This window comes from Pleuronectes platessa, chromosome 4 (assembly GCF_947347685.1).
Source record: "Pleuronectes platessa chromosome 4, fPlePla1.1, whole genome shotgun sequence".
Classification (NCBI taxonomy): Eukaryota; Metazoa; Chordata; class Actinopteri; order Pleuronectiformes; family Pleuronectidae; genus Pleuronectes; species Pleuronectes platessa.
This window is the reverse complement of record NC_070629.1, coordinates 21,226,039-21,242,795: the sequence shown is the minus strand read 5'-3', so window position 1 is coordinate 21,242,795 and position 16,757 is coordinate 21,226,039. Positions and strand designations below refer to the sequence as shown.

Below are 16,757 nucleotides of genomic sequence, written 5' to 3'. Positions count from 1 at the left end.
CTCTGTGACGTTTTCTACAGATCTATTAGTCTGTGTGTAGTGATAGCGATAGTGCCACCTACTGGCAACAGGAAGTAAGCCTAGTTTTACATATTTTATTCAATTTTCATAAAAGTTTCACCGTGTGGTCTGCACTTGAAGGCCTGGTTTACTGCATGATTAGTGGCGTAATGCATGATTAGTGGGCGTGGTCAGGTACTGCTTGACGGACACAGGAAGTGAAGCATTTATCAGCAAATTTATTGAATGCTCAAAGGCCACGCCTAAAGTATAATAATCCCAACAGTGTTAACTGGTTTTTCTCTATTCTCTCGAGGAATAGAAGCCCGAACAGTGTAAACGTGATAAACACAGAAAATATTAGTAGCAAATGACTCTTTTTAAGATGCATTATGCTCATCTATTAACTATGTCCTCAATGAATGTTCTTCTTACTTACATGATAATATATACAAGTTAAAAGTTATTACACAGCCAAGATCCGAGGCATGTCATTAAATCTTAATTTGGCCATGATTTTGAAAAACCTTCTATTACAAATGCCTGTCTCTGCAAACTGACATCTGTGCAACCCTTCTCCTCAAACCACCGCTCACAGCCTCACATGTCAGGCTCCTGTATGCCATACAAATGTTTTTTTTTTTGGTGAACATAATGTCAAGGGCACAACAGGTCTGATATCCAAACGCTCCACCTGAGGGTGCTAGTGTTCCAAACTGAGCTTGGTCCGCAGACACCGGATGAGAAGAACCTGAGCAGAATTCAGAGAACATGCATCCTCTGCATTGTGGGTATTCCATCAGTTAAATGCACCAGATCAACACATCCTTTAATAACAGCCCGCAAAACAAATTAAGAAGCTCCATTCAACTTACTGGGTTCCTGTATGAATAAAACTGCCAAAGATAACATTTCTGTTTTTGTTGTTAAAGCAACTGATGCAAATCATCATTAATCATCATAAATGACCATAGATGAGAAAGAAAACACACGTTGCTTTATCCTCTTTGATTTCATATTGCTGCCATCATCAACGTCATCATCATCCCCACCAGGATGGATAATCGATATCAGGCAGACCTCATGCTCTCGTTTCACACCGTGACGTCAGAGGGAGGGCGGCAGACAGGGGGTGGGGAGGATTGCCAGACTATAAATCCTCCCAGACGGAGACTCTGCATTCAGAGTGAGAGACGAGTCAAAGCCCAGCTCATGGAGGTACAGAGGAATATCGGGCCCCAACAGACGAACAGCAGCAGCATGTGTGAGGCGACGCAGAGGTCCTGCGAGCCGCGCAGGAAGAGGACGGATGAGCGCAGTGCGCCCTCGGAGATGGCGAGGATCATCACCGACTCGGCCACGGGGAAGTGTTACTGCCGTGGGAAAGTTTTGGGAAAGGTAGCGCCAGCTTCTAGTCTTTTTAAAACACTTTTTTGAAAATTGGGATTTACCTGCAAGGCGAAGTATGTTAACACTGTTTTCCTTTTTTCTTCTCCAGGGAGGGTTCGCAAAATGCTACGAGATGACAGACCTCTCCACCAGCAAAGTTTACGCAGCCAAAATCATCCCACATTCGCGCGTCTCCAAACCGCACCAGCGGGAGAAGGTAAGAGCGAGGCTCCGGTGCCTGTGCGCACTGGTTCCACAGGGGAAGTGTTAAAAAAATAACTAGAAACTTCCAGTTACATTCTCTGACCTTTTTTGTTTTCTCCCCCCTGACAGATTGACAGAGAGATAGAGCTGCACAGAGTACTGCACCACAAACACATAGTGCACTTCTATCATCATTTCGAGGACAAGGAGAACATCTACATCCTGTTGGAATACTGCAGCAGAAAAGTAAGTGCAAGTCTATACAACTCCTTACTAATGCTGTGGATCCCACCTGCATTGCACCCAAAACCAACGAGTCAGCACATATATCATATTCAGAGTCTGCCCCCACTATACAATACCTCTAATGTAAAAATGCATTTTGTCTGTCTGCACATATGAATCATTCACTGCAGTTTTGTGACAATAAAAATCACAGTTCTTATGCAGTGGGAAGCAGTTCTTATAATTCTCTTCCCTATATGTCTTGTGTCTTTGCAGTCGTTAGCTCATATCCTCAAGGCTCGCAAGGTGCTTACTGAGCCAGAGGTGCGTTACTATCTCAGGCAGATTGTCTCTGGACTGAAGTATCTGCACGAACAAGACATCCTGCACAGAGACCTGAAACTTGGTAAGAATTTCTTTTTTTTGCTGCTGAGACAATTTGTGCCCTAGTGTAAAGACGCCTCCTGTGCAGCGAGGATATCATTGTTTTATTCCAGCCTTTACCTTTGTCCTCTAGTTTGTCTTTTAAATCAATTCATCAAGGGGACACACGCTCTTTGATGCTGGGTTGAATATCAGGTGCTCACCATCTCGCTCCCTTTCCTCCCCCCCCTGCAGGTAACTTCTTTGTCAGCGAGTCGATGGAGCTGAAGGTCGGGGACTTTGGTCTGGCTGCCAAGTTGGAGCCGGCAGGAAACCGGAGGAAGACGATCTGCGGGACTCCCAACTACCTGTCCCCTGAGGTGCTCAACAAGCAGGGCCACGGCTGTGAATCAGACATCTGGGCCCTCGGCTGCGTAATGTGAGTGCGATAACGATCAATCCATCGTTAGGGAACTTGAAAAGATTAAATATTATTTGTCGTTATTATGAATCGTAAGCTAAAAACAGTGTAATAGCACAAACAAACTTGTTATTCTGGGTTAATGATGGACTCGGGCTCACGTTTGACCTCCATTCTGTTCCAGGTACACCATGCTGTTGGGCCGACCACCGTTTGAAACCACCAACCTGAAGGAGACCTACAGGTGTATCCGCGAGGCGAGGTACTCCCTGCCCTCGTCCCTGTCGCCACAGGCCAAGCAGTTAATCGCCAGCCTGCTCGCCAAGATCCCCGAGGACAGGCCCAACCTGGACCACATTCTGAGGCACGACTTCTTCACACAGGTTGGACACTACACTCATCTCTCTCTCTGTCTGTTCCACTCACTGTCAGTCTTTCTCTAAATGTCACCATGTGGGAGTAGAGCAGTGACCCCCTTCCCACCAGCCACACACTGACCCACTTTTCCCCTTCCCCACAGGGCTTCAGTCCAGAGCGTCTGTCGGCGAGCTGTTGCCACTCGGCACCAGATTTCCACGTCTCCAGTCCAGCCAAGAGCTTCTTCAAGAAAGCTGCTGCTGCGCTCTTCGGTGGGAAGAGAGACAAGGTCAAATACTACGAGACTCTGAGTGAGTATCAGATCCACCAACTGTTGACTTTCAGTACTAAGAAGTATTAGTAAACCCGGTGTCACATGTTATCTCATGTGGCTGATGGTGGAAAAAGGCCATGCTCAGATTTTTAATGTGCGGTTATTGTCTTTAACAGACAAGTTAACCAAAGAGGAAGAGGAGATCTACAAGCTGCAGCACGACCTGGAGAGAACTGTCATCAGCCAACAACAGTGCAAAAAGATTTCCGAGGTAAGAGACAATTTATTCAACTCCAGCCAAGATGTTTACAAGAGTGTAGGCGATGATTACTTTTTTCAAACAGCAATTACACAGAGATATTCACAACCGAATGAGTCACTCCAGTGCTGCACTGGTATAATATGAAAAAATAGCAGTCACTTATTTTTATCCTCAAAGCCGACCACTTTACACCTGTGGGTAGCTGCTGAGTCATAGCAGGAGGAAATGCTCCAAAATCGCAGATTCTGAATTCTGTCGTCACCGGTTCTCACCTCAGAATGGAAGTCCACTTCCGCCATCTGCAGAGAGCCCCGTCGCCTTAGCAACAGAGAGCCAGTCCCCAGCGACGCAAGATACCATCCGTCTGATCGTCAGGGGGAGTCTGGGAAGCTGCAGCAGCAGCAGTGAATGTAAGTCACACACACACCCACGCACACACACAGCGATGCCAGCATGGTGTGACTTATGTAACACCAACGTAGATGCAAATGACTGAATTATAAAGATTTGTAATGGCTTTAGTGCAAAGTGATTTCTCGTGCTGCCTCGATGTGACACCAAACTAAATGACCTGCTGTTGTTGTTCCTGCAGGTCTGGAAGACAACACAACCGGATGTGTGGCTGAGACGGTCGCAAGTGTGTTGAGGGGATGTTTGGAGAATATGCCCAAAGGTGAGTGGAGTCATTGAAAGGTCATGACCCATGTACTGCACGTTTCATTGCAGAGATACAGCTCTTTATCTGGAATTCATATATATATGTGTAAATCAAATATATACATATATATATATATATATATATATATATACACATTTCCTCCCAGCCCATTACTTATGCTTAAAGCCTCAGCACACTTTTTAGCACACTTTTTAGTTACACTTGTTAAAGCACTTGAGTGCTTTAACAAAGTGAACGAGGTTGCACAGATAAGGTTTTTCAATCTTTCTTAAATCGTCCCTGCAGCTTCATCTAATCCTCTCCCCCTTTGTGTCCCCCCCCCCCCCCCCCCCCCCCCCTACAGCAGACAACGTTCCTCAGGGCTCAACAAGCTGCAGTCTCCAGTGGGTCACTAAATGGGTGGACTACTCCAACAAGTACGGCTTCGGCTACCAGTTGTCTGACCACACCGTCGGGGTTCTCTTCAACAACGGCACTCACATGAGCCTCCTGCCTAACAGAAAGTATGCACTGCCCTGCGCTTTCACAACACTCCGCCTTCTCATTCAAAGTTATTAGTCACCACATATAATGGGGATGGCTTGTTTAAGCTTGCTGTAGTGCGTGCAAATTCTCTCAGGTAGCTGTCAGTGGTTTAAGTAAAGAATTAACGACTTTAATTTGAGTAGATTAGTTTGTCTGGTTAGATTTTAGGTTGCCATGTCACTGAAATCAATAAATTGAATGTTTTGTTTTTGTCATGTGAGCGGTTTAATAACCCTATCTCCTTCCCTCCATGTTTTTAGGACCATCCATTACTATGCAGAGTTGGGCCAGTGCTCTGTTTTCCCCACCTGCGAGGTTCCCGAACACTTTGTTGGCCAAGTCACTGTGCTCAAGTACTTCTCCCACTACATGGAGGAGAATCTCATGGATGTAAGCAAATATCTCCGCTCCCCCGCTCCCTTTTTTGCATTCCTGTAATGTATCCATCCCTCTTGCTGTTGTGTTCCTTTGGTCTCTCCACGCCCAGAAGCATTAGAAGTGGCATCTTTCATGTCGCAGCCTGTCTAAATTCTGATGTGTTGCTCCTTTGCTTTCTCAGGGCGGGGACCTGGGTAGCATGACAGACGCACACATGCCCAGACTCTACCTGCTGCAGTGGCTCAAGTCCGACCGCGCCCTCATGATGCTTTTTAATGACGGCACTTTTCAGGTAAACACACAAACCACCATGGAAAAACATAGGGGTTGCTGGGTTCGCTTAGAAGAATGTCATTATGGTGCTTTGCACAACACAGTGTTCAGATCAACAAATAGTAAGGAGCAACTTGCAATTATCTAACAGGTAACTTTCTTTCTCCAAAGGTCAACTTTTACCACGACCACACCAAGATCATCCTGTGCTGCCAGAAAGACGAGTACATGCTCACTTACATCAACGAGGACCGTGTTTCCCAAACATTCAAGCTCAGCTCCCTGCTCACGTCCGGCTGCCCCCCCGACCTGCGCGAACGCATGGTGTACTCGCTCAACATGCTCCTGCAGAGATGCAGCTAAACCCGGGACAACCTGTTCCTGGACAGTGTGAAACAAGTCCAGTGCTGCCGCAGTGGAAGGATGATTCAGAGAGGATCTCATTTGAGACCGGAGGACCAAAGATGGAAATGTGCAAAGTTAATTAACATTCCTACAGCGCTGCACCTACGTGACTCAGCAGAGGTGCAAGTGGAAGAAACAGCACGGACAATTCTGAAAGAGATTGAGGAAATGAAATGTAGCACAATGTCTGTTGATCGAAAAGGGCTGATTTGTATGACAATTGTTGTAGGAGAGGAAAGGCCGAGGATGTCGGTACGAGTGTGAACCCCCGATGTTTGGGGGGAAAAGATGGATATTTGGGAAGTAAAGACAAAAGCTGGGCTGGCTCCAGCATCATCGTGTATTGAATAGTTGAGGCTGTTTGTTAGAGGAAATCTCAGTAAACTGATGCTCTGAATGTTACCAGAGCAAGACTGTGGACTATCTTAAATGTTGTACAGTGTATGTCACAGCCAATTCAGCAGTGCAAAGAAACCATTTGACTGTGTGTGTGTGTGTGTGTGTGTGTGTGTGTGTGTGTGTGTGTGGATGCCCCAGAGTTCAACTGTGTGTGTGTGTGTGTGTGTGTGTGTGTGTGTGCGAGTGTGTGTGCGAGTGCGTGTGCGAGTGCAAGTGGGATGGGTGTAATATCACAACTTTAAAACTGTGATTTGTTCTCCCTACTGACAGACGGACTCAGCACATTGAGCTGGGAGGCAGAGAGGGGGAGATGAAAATGTAATCTAAATTATTGTGTTTTAAAAAGTGCAGTATTTATTTATTTAATAATAAAGAGCATTTTCTAAAAAAATAAAGTGTACTCCTGAGTATGTTGTGTTACAGTTTCAAGGTCAACATTTTCAGTTGTTTACCAGGGAATAATTCATGGATCTCGATAAAAGAAATCCGATAGGTTTACAGGTCAGAAGACAGATGAGTGCGTTAGATCTGGTGCTGGTGGATTGAATTTGATGGGAAAACTCACTCTTCTAGTGTCCTTGTAAAACAGCTTCCCTGGCTTATGTCCTGCATAATACGGTGCAGTTCAAAATGTCAAATATACCCTAATTACCCTTCTATCTCTGCGCTCGGTCCAAATGAAAGCTAGCGTTTTATCTCTAAACTTTGTTTGCAACAGGAAATGTGCACAGATCAAGATGGGTGCATGATGAGTGTTGAGTGTTTACACAATCTGGTTCAAGGACTTTTCTGAGGTTTTATCCCAGAGTGAACTAATCAAGGTTTTCAAAGATGACTGCGGAATGGGTCTGACCTACCTTGTCTCATACAAACACACACATCCCCTAACACACGGACAGCTTATCAAAAGAAGGGTCCGTTTGGGTGATTGGGAAACATGGAAGTAAAAAGCCAATCAGTGACATGCAGGTGAAAGAAAACACAGACAGACTCAGTCACAATATGTCCCTGATTGCGTCAGGGGCTTTTGAGGCAAAGTGACTACAGTCATTCTTGGATATATTTTCACATTTACTGACTGTAACCATGGAAACTAGCAACCACTGCCCAATTTGGTGCGAGTCGGAAACGAGCCGGGGCCGCGAATAGAGACGTCTGACGTCACGTGCTCCTCTTTGCTGAAAGTGAGAGCTCATGTCGTGACACGCTTACTAAAATTATAACTTGTGTTGTTTTTCATTGCTCTCCACCCGGTTGTTTAATCGGTCCTGTCCGGCACCTCTTCACCTTCCCAGCTTGTGTCATAATGGAAGCTGAACAAAGATGTTTGAGTCATCCCTTCAGATGTTTCGCTCGGAATATCTGCGAGTTCAATAATGAATGGCTCATGCATAAACATACCCACACAGACAGAAGCCGAACAGGAAGTAGCCGACGAGAGGAAGAAGCAGGAATTATTCATGACGACACCTCCGGGTCTGAGTGCAGAGCCTTTGACAGTAATAGGCCCTGGAATGGATGCTTCAGTGAGACAGAAATAGGTTCCGTTGTTGATGTGAAGTTCTCTGGCCTTCAAGAGCATTTTTAGCACGTTTCTAGTATCATAGCAAGAGTGAGAGGCGTCATATCCACTTGAATGCATCTCCTCGTCCAACATAGATTCAGCCCCTGTAATGATTTGTGGAAATCAAGGATCCCTTCTGTGAGTCAGCAGATCGGCTTTATTGGCCTCACGCGACCTTCCTACAAGTCCGTGAGCGTGACGTCAAGATAAACTCAAAAAACGGTTTGAGTGCAAGTTCACTTCATCCTCTTAATTTCACTGTCATGCAGAAAGAAGAGAACTGCTTCTGACATGTCTGGTTTCCTGGATGGCCCAGACAAAGCTGTGGCTCTGCTACTGTCACGTCCACAGTGGGGAAAGTGTTGTGCATGCACGCCGGCTTAGCTGTGGAGTGAGTCTAAGCTGGTGTGACACGGTGGATCATTACACTTCGGGTTTTGCCGTGAAGTTCTCTGCGGGCAGAAGAGTGAGTCAAAGTGATAGTCGGCACATTCTGCTAGAAACATAAAAACGTGCTTTGATATGCGTACACACACACACTGGGATGCACTAAGGGGGTTAGGAGGCCTTAGCTTATCAAATGTCAGCGCTCCTCCTCCTCCGTGTGCACGAGAACAGATGTACTGAGGACGGAGATGAGCGTAGCTTCTGCTGTTCTCTGCAGTGTCAGTAATGTGAGAGATGAGCAATGCACAGCTGTCAGACTTAATCGTCTTGCAAAAAAAAAAAGTTTCTCTTGACTGGGTGTAAGCAGGTGTGTGTTTGCCTCTGCACGACTTGGTTTCCTTCCTGGTGTTTAAATACACATAAAACTTCAAATGAGTCACCACGGTGAGATGCAGTGGCCACTTACTCGCTCAGTATTGTGACGTTCGTGCTCCCTCGTCTGAATCCTGTAATTTGCTACAATCAACTCCCCTAAAAGGTCTTTTTTATCCTCTCCTGGCTGAAAGTAGGACCCTGTGGTATCGTCGCCTTTTTTTTTGTATTCGTGGATCTAAGTGTGCCGGCAGGTCGGTGGCTAATGTCCTTCAAATAGGCAGCTCAATTACATGTTGCATATCGGTGTCACGACATCTGACGCTCATTCTGGCTCTAGCAGTTTATCACTGCAATTACACTAGTGCATCTTCTCAGCAGTTCCACATCCTCTATCTACCTCTGTTTACTGTATCTATATGCAGTATTTTTTTATATTTTAATACGTGTTCATGTCCTTTAAAGGTTATTGCCATGTCAGAAAGGTTGTGAGTCTATCCATCCATCCATCCATCCATCTACCTATCACTTAATCATCCATCCAGCTATCACTCAATCATCCATCCATCCATCTACCTATCACTCAATCATCCATCCATCCATCTACCTATCACTTAATCATCCATCCATCCATTATTGATTATTCTTTAAGGGTCGAGCCATTACATAAAAACTTAAATGCATATTATTGCTCTAATGATTAGAATTTTAAGTATCCTTACTGCACAAACCTCCAATCAATACCTCTGTGTCTGGACTCTGTGTTTTCGTGGATGTCTTTAATCAGACCTTAATCATATGTGTCAGATTAACTCGGTTGGAGTGAACTGAGCTGAACCGTTGCAGACGGCCTGCGTCACGTTGTCGTTGGATTGTTGCAGAAGTTGGATGAGCGTCACAGGACAATCATTACTTTTATTCTTCAGTTTCCATAATAACTGACCGTGCGTCGTCTCTTATCTGACTGCTCCACCAACATCACCACCCTCCTCCTCCATGATGTCAGTAGAAAATGTGACTTCCTGGGAATGGGCCTGTGACAGCCTCCTGACTCCTTTGATAAAGACATCACATGGCTTTGTGTGGGCAGCCTTCAGACAAAGAGCAAAGATAAAACTGAAACGGAGAGAAAGAGGGATGAATGAAGGTTTCCACAAAAAAAACCTTTGCCCTTTTTTACAAAGTTTTCTCAGGCAATCCAGCGATATGGGACCAATGGTAATTTAAATTTAATAACATGTATTATTTAATTTTTTTTCCACATGTAGTTTTTGTAGGAAATAAATCTTGCTCAAAGGTCGTTCAGCAAAAAGTAGCTGCAACAAAGTGGAAGCAGCATTCCGTCCATACCAGCAAACGAGAGGGTGTGTTGTATTCTGAAATTCCCCTCTGCAGGGTTTCAACCAGTCTGGGAGTTTGATGCTTTAGCTCACATTTTATTACATCACCTAAAGCTGTAAAGCTATGCCCCAGACATATCTTCAGGAGTTTTTGCTCAATAATGCTTTGCTACATGTTTCTTCAGCATCCGAGCAGTGAACGTCATACATTTTGACTGTATCAAACAATAAGTAAACTTGATGTGCAATTTAATGCTTGATCCTCTTGACACCACTACGCCCACCGTGGTTCAGAGGCGGTTAAGGCAGAGCAGTTGTCGGTGTCACTACATGTGGAAAGCAAAGGCGTTTAGCAAGGATCTGTGAAGTGTGGCAAGTGTTTAAATACAGCTCTGCCTCATGGAGGGAGGAAACTCCAGAGGCTTCAAAGCAGCATATCAATCCTGTGACTCAGAGCACAGCCAGAAAGACAAAGCAAATCCTACGCAACAAGCACACATACACGCACACACACACACACACACACACACACACACACACACACACACACACACACACACACACACACACACACACACACACAGGCGCACAACATCTCCCTTTTGATTTTATTGGAGCTGAGTTGTTCAGCAAGTTAGGAAATGAATGTTTCTTTCTGGGTTAATGCTGGAGCTTTAATAACTAGTCACCAGTGGATATGTTCAAATGTAATGATCATACAATATATAAACAATTTATTTTCATACCAAACTCATTGCTGTGATATGCAAAATACAGTGTTACTGCTTTGATTCGGTGCTGCACAGCTAGTTGCCCACATGTCGTGCTAATGAAACAAGATCCATCCCTTCATTATCTGTAGTTTTCCACTTTTGAGGGTTTAGACGAGGGCGGGAGTCCATCCCAGCTAATCTTGGGAGAGAGGCGTGTTACACCCTGGACATGTCATCAGCGACTCAGAGCCAACATCCAGAGACAAACTACCATTCCCGCTCACATTAACACCTACAGTCAATCTAAAGTCTTTAATTGAACCCTGCACAAAAGCCTGAGACATGAAAATCCCAGCCCAATCCCAGCCCAATCCCAACTGGAATTTGAACCAATGGGCTTCCTGCTGTGAGCGATTGCCGCTGTGACACTGTGCTGCATCAAAAAAGTTAGTATGTGTAATATTATACTCTGCAGATGCTCTTGTCCTTTTGCTGTTGTCGGATTTGGTGTCATCCCTTATTTAATCTGCACCCTCGTAGAGTTCTAGAAGTTTGGACAAAACTGAGTCAGTGATAAAGTTTGTTCTGAGATTCGAGCTGAAAGGTCAATGACACGACCTGTGCACCTTTGGCATTTCACTGAGCCCACGCTAAGAAGGCCTCCTCGGGTAAATGCCACGTTATCCAAATTGCTGCTCTCCCGGCACGCACTGGACAGATGCAGGGGCGGACGAATGGACTGTGGCGCTGCATGGAGGAGGAGGTGGATTGGCTTTATGATGTCGGCCGGAGGAAGATGAATCTCCCGTAGGGCCGACTCTTGAAATTCAGATAACGCTCTGAGCTTTTCAGGACACAGACATAAAAGATCTTCCTTTTGAGTTCTTTTTTTTTGTTAGAGAACAATTTATGTTCAGCTGAAAGTTTTCTTCGGCAGATTAACGATCACATCTGCCTCCTCTATGATGTAACCATCTGGCCGTGCAGAGGATCCATTCACCTCCTGTCATTGCGCAGCTGAAAATGCTTCAAGACTGACTGAAAAGTGCTTTAGGATCAACGCAGACAGCAGCACCAGTTTTTGGTTTAACATATTCTTGCACTCTGAGCGCCTGGCTGCTCACATCTGTTGAAAAGAAAAAGTTAAATGACAGGACGGAGAGGCAACGGGAGCATAAGGTTAACGCGGTCAATGGTGCGTTTCCGAGGCCCATCAATGAGCCAATCAACGCATCATCTCTGATAATAGATCGCCAGTCTCCACTTGCTCTGCCATTGAGCTGAGTGGGAGACACACTGCTGTTTCTATGGCAACTGGTGTTCTCAACCTCGCCCGCACGTAAACATCCAGCTGCAATTCATGTGGCTGCTGCCTGTTAGTCATCCTGGTTCACGTGCACACTCCAAACATGTTTTCACCATATTATTTCATAATATAACATTTTCATAAAAATTTGTCTCGCACTTTACACTTTAAATCCTTCACAGCCTTGTTTGTAGCTGTGATGTTTGTCTATAATCTGATTTGAGAAGATAGTAAAGTTATATTTCAACTTTGTGCTCATAACTGCTCCTTTTTTAATGCATTTCTAGTGCTTTAGAAACGTTTGGGGTTTTGAATTATTTCCCACTTTAAGATGAACTCTTTGCATTTTTGCATATTGCAAAACAATGTTTTTTGCTCTCTTTCTTTCTCCTTCTCTCTCCCTGTCTCCCTCTCTCCCTCTGTCTTTATTGTTATTCCCCTGATACCTCCAGGAAGTATCCACCCAGATAAAACCTTTGCAAAAACATGTTGCTGGAGAGTTTACTTTGACTTTTTGATAGAAGCTCACGCAACAACAATCATCCAGCATTTTAAGAGTAGCCAAAATTACACTGCATTTAGTGACAAATCTTGCAAACAGCATTATTTGCGTGAAATTTTATTATTTTTAGCAGGACAATACAATAATTCATAATCTTTACAAATGAGAGAGTTAAGTTATAGGTTATAAGTTATAAAAAGTAATAGAAACTGGTTGAAACTAGTTGAGGGCACTAATGAATAAATTATTGAAAATGACGCGGGACAAACAGTGACAGCCTCCACGGTCCGTGCATTTAGGACTAAACCTTCAACCGTTCCAGTGTGACACAATAGCTGTTAAAACCACCAGATCCTTCTCTCCTCCCTTCAGGACCTGGGTGTCTCAGGCTCTGTTGTCTCCCTGCTCTCATCCTACCTCAATGGCCGCACATACCGGGTAACTTGGAGAGGATCTGTGTCTGAACCTTGTCCTCTCACTACTGGGGTCCCTCAAGGTTCCGTCCTGGGTTCCCTCCTATTCTCTCTCTACACCAACTCTCTCGGCTCTGTCATTCACTCACATGGCTTTTCCTACCATAGCTGATGACACCCAACTAATCCTCTCTTTTCCCCAATCTGAAACACAGGTAGCAGCATGAATCTCTGCTTGTCTGAGTGACAGCAAACAGTCGATGTCTGCACACCACCTGAAAAAATGAACCTTGACAAGACTGAACTACTTTTCTTTCCAGCGAAAGGCTCTCCCACCCACGACCTGACTATTACCTTTGACAACTCCGTGTTAGCTCCCACCCAGACTTCTAGGAACCTGGGTGTGACAATCAAGTTCCTGTAGATTCATGCTGCACAACATCAGGAGAATACGCCCCCTTCTCACTCAGAAGGCGGCGCAGGTTCTGGTCCAGGCTCGGGTCATCTCACGCCTAGCCTATTGTAACTCTCTCCTGGCAGGTCTACCTGCTAGTGCCGTCCGACCTCTGCAGCTCATCCAGAATGCAGCAGCTCGACTTGTCTTTAACCTTCCTAAATTGACTCACACTACTCCGCTCCCTTCACTGGTTACTGGCTGCCCTCATCCCTTTCAACACATAAGTACTTGCTGCGGATCGGGTCCAGTCTATATCCAGGACATGGTCAAACGTTACACCCCAGCCCGTTCACTCCGCTCTGCATCTGCCAATCGGCTTGTTGCTCCTCCACTGCGAGCTAAACACTCAAAATCAAGACTGTTTGCTGTCCTGGCTCCTAAATGGTGGAATGAGCTCCCCAATGACATCAGGACAGCAGAGAGTCTACACATCTTCCTACGCAAACTAAAAAAAAAAACTCTTCCGACTATACCTTGAATAAAAGTTTAAACTCACAATTTAGTAGTTCTTAAATGGCACTTACTTATAGCACTTTGTAGTTTGGCCTTCTTGAAGAAATTGTACTTTCTTGATTCTTGTTATTTTGGGTTTGTACCCACATTGTTAAATGCACTTATCGTGAGTCGCTTTGGATAAAAGCATCAGCTAAATGAAATGTAAAAAAAAAAATGTTTACCAGTTTGACAGGTCAAAAGATTCTGTCCCTGTTTGTTTTCCCCTCAAGGGAAGTGGACAGGAACACATCCTTCTGGATATCTTCTGTTCGGCTCAGGGCATGAGATGGAAACAATAAGCTTAATGTATTTAGGTTTGAAAGGAGCAGGAGGATGTGGACAACTATCTCCAGAAGAAGCCTGGTCTCCTAATAAGTGTCATATTACAAGGGTTTGAAATAAAAGACAGGCTGAAAAGCTACACATTGTGAAATTGAAATGAACAAATAGAAGATAAAACAACATTTATCATGTCATACATTATATATATTTATTTTATTAGGTGGCATTGGTGATGTTATACAGCTGATGTCATGTCTGATGTCACGGTGTAAAACAGTGGAACCCTCAAGGGGTCTCATAATAATTAATTTGAGAAGAGAAGAAAATCAATTTTTTTTTATCTTTATTGTCCCCAGGGGAAATTTTTTTGCAGTCCTGGTAACTAGTTCATCACAAATCATTTAAAAAAACAACTACATTATGAAGATTTTCCTCTCTGACATTTGACATTAAAGCTGTTTAGATAATGCTTTGCTTTTTTCTTGTATTAATTTGGAACATTTCACCTCTTCAGGTACTGGTCATAAGATATATTAACATTATAAAACCACACATCAGCCTTTTCCAAAAAAAGATGCTTTAAATGTTAAATGAAAGGTCACCTCAATACTGAAAACAATTAATACAAGCTTGTCACAAGACTGAGATCCCTCAGATACATAAAATACATATAAAAGACACTTATAATAATAATAATAAAAAAAAAATAACAATAACAAATATATATATACAGCACATTTCAAAACACAGTTACAAAGTAATTTATAAGAATCAAGACAACAAGTCAATAAAATGGACAGATGATGAAAATAACAAACAGTGGCAGATAAAACAAAGAAAGGCTCTCTGCTAGAAGAATGTCTTGAGGTTATCCTATCAGAAGCACTTTGATTAAAATAATTAAAATAAACAACTCAAGATTAAATCAGAAAACGGTTTCTATAAACAGCAGGTTGTTTCAGAGCTTCGGGGCCGGCCCTGCCAAGGCTCTCTCCCCTTTAGTTCTTAACCTGATCTCTGGAACAGTCTGTAAAAATAACTTTCCTGAATACAGTTTATATGTATGCAGATGTTTAAGGGGAATAAAAGAGAAGCAGAAGCCTGTGTTCTGGTTTTTTAGAGTCTGTGTTTATCTCCATATAAGGACTGACTGTCTGCTGTTCCAGATGAGTTTGGTTTCGGTGCTGAAGAGCAGGTGTCATCGCGCTCTGTGAGGCTCTTCTGCTTTCACCTGTGTGACTCCCCCCGGCTCGGGGCAGCAACACAGACAAAACAGCTTTACTCACCTTCAGTTCAAAGTCAAGTGATGACGGCCTGTGATCGTAAAAGTGTTTCTGTACATCTGTGCGTGTGTCAGCTAACAGCCCACCTGCAGACCCACATCCAGGCCTGACTAACACCTTCTACATGTTTACAGTGTCACTGTGGCTCAGTGGATAACAACTGCAGCCTCGTCAAAGTGGAGTTCCCCCAAAAGCTTTGGTCTGCAGCCAATGTGAACAAAAGACTCAGACTACAGATGTGAGTGAGAATTAATTCTTAAGCATGATTCTTGAGTTTTGAAGAATAACAAAGTATAATTTTCCAGTGCAAACTTGCAGGGTTTGGATTTGAATATTTACATTTCCTGCTCTTTTATATTTCCACCCACCAACAACATGTCTAAAGATCTTTATACTCTCCATAGTATAAAATATAAGGTTGACCCCCGCCTCCCAATGACCCTTAGAGGATAAACAGTATAGTTGATGGATGAATTAGTGGATGGATGGATGGATGGATGGATGGATGGAAGGAAGGAAGGAAGGAAGGAAGGAAGGAAGGAAGGAAGGAAGGAAGGAAGGAAGGAAGGAAGGAAGGAGGGAGGGAGGGAGGGAGGGAGGGAGGGAGGGAGGGAGGGAGGGAGGGAGGATGGATGGATGGATGAATGGATGAATGGATAAAGCATAAATTGAGCGATTTGAATTTAACCTATCATTGTAGATTAAGCTCAACCGTAACATAAATTATATACATTATCTCCAGCAACAGCAGTAAATACTGCATATCTATGTGAAATGATAATAATTTACTTGAGTGCATTTTGCTATTGATACGATGCTAAACCCCAAATTGCCTCTGACAACTGTGCGAGGTGATGTGTGACAGACAAAAAGCTGCACATATATGCACTGTATGAATGTGTGGGAATGGGTGAATGCTAAAATATACTACAAACTGCACTGCACAGTGCTTTGGACTTAATTCCATAAAAGTGCTATATAAATACAGACCATTTCTCATTGTACCATTGATATTGCTTCTGCACCTCTACTAAGCTTGAAATATAGCTCTGCATAGAAACATGTTGAGAGCAGGACTGTTTATATTGTACTGTATATTTAGAGTGTGGTACTTTTACTTTTAACTAAGTATAGAGTGTGAATACTAGATCCACCGCTGAGTATAATGATTGATTGTGTATCCACACAGGAATGACTGTACTGACAGAGGGTGGGAGTTTCTGGTGAACTGGGCGTGATGAGAGACAGTTTCGAAACAACAGCTCACCTCTCTGTCTTCCTTCACTATACACGCACATGCAGAGCTCGACCACCCATTATCCCAATGAGCAACTGTAGTAAAAAGGAGAAGGAATTTGTGTCCATTACCAGCCCGTGGTTTTGTGGGATCCAACCCAGAGCACCTTGAAGAAACAATTGCAGTAAGAACAAGTCCGGACACGCCTCAGTCAACAAGCGAACCTCCCATATCAAGAATGAGGAAGATACT

At 43.9% G+C, this 16,757-nt stretch overlaps 1 protein-coding gene across 2 annotated transcripts; it reads left to right on the top strand.

The window, feature by feature from the left end:
* The first annotated feature begins 1,171 nt into the window (after nt 1-1,171).
* plk2b (polo-like kinase 2b (Drosophila)) lies at nt 1,172-6,549 on the top strand. 2 transcript variants are annotated; one of them, XM_053420433.1, is made up of 14 exons: nt 1,172-1,398; nt 1,499-1,606; nt 1,723-1,839; nt 2,095-2,224; nt 2,437-2,620; nt 2,787-2,985; nt 3,123-3,270; nt 3,410-3,504; nt 3,773-3,905; nt 4,088-4,168; nt 4,521-4,677; nt 4,960-5,089; nt 5,259-5,369; nt 5,522-6,549. In XM_053420433.1, exons 1-14 carry the CDS (start codon nt 1,213-1,215, stop codon nt 5,711-5,713), a joined length of 1,971 nt encoding a protein of 656 aa, XP_053276408.1. In that variant the 5' UTR covers nt 1,172-1,212; the 3' UTR covers nt 5,714-6,549. The 2 variants fall into 2 exon arrangements, with proteins under 2 accessions (XP_053276408.1, XP_053276407.1); XM_053420432.1 differs by having other exon boundaries at nt 4,518-4,677.
* The last annotated feature ends 10,208 nt before the right edge of the window (nt 6,550-16,757 follow it).

Coding starts and splice junctions, on each gene's coding strand:
- plk2b (XM_053420432.1), top strand. CDS start 1,213: ATGGAGGTACAGAGGAATATCGGGCCCCAACAGACGAACAGCAGCAGC. Junction 3,505..3,772: donor AGTGCAAAAAGATTTCCGAG/GTAAGAGACAAT, acceptor TTCTCACCTCAG/AATGGAAGTCCACTTCCGCC. Junction 3,906..4,087: donor CTGCAGCAGCAGCAGTGAAT/GTAAGTCACACA, acceptor TTGTTCCTGCAG/GTCTGGAAGACAACACAACC.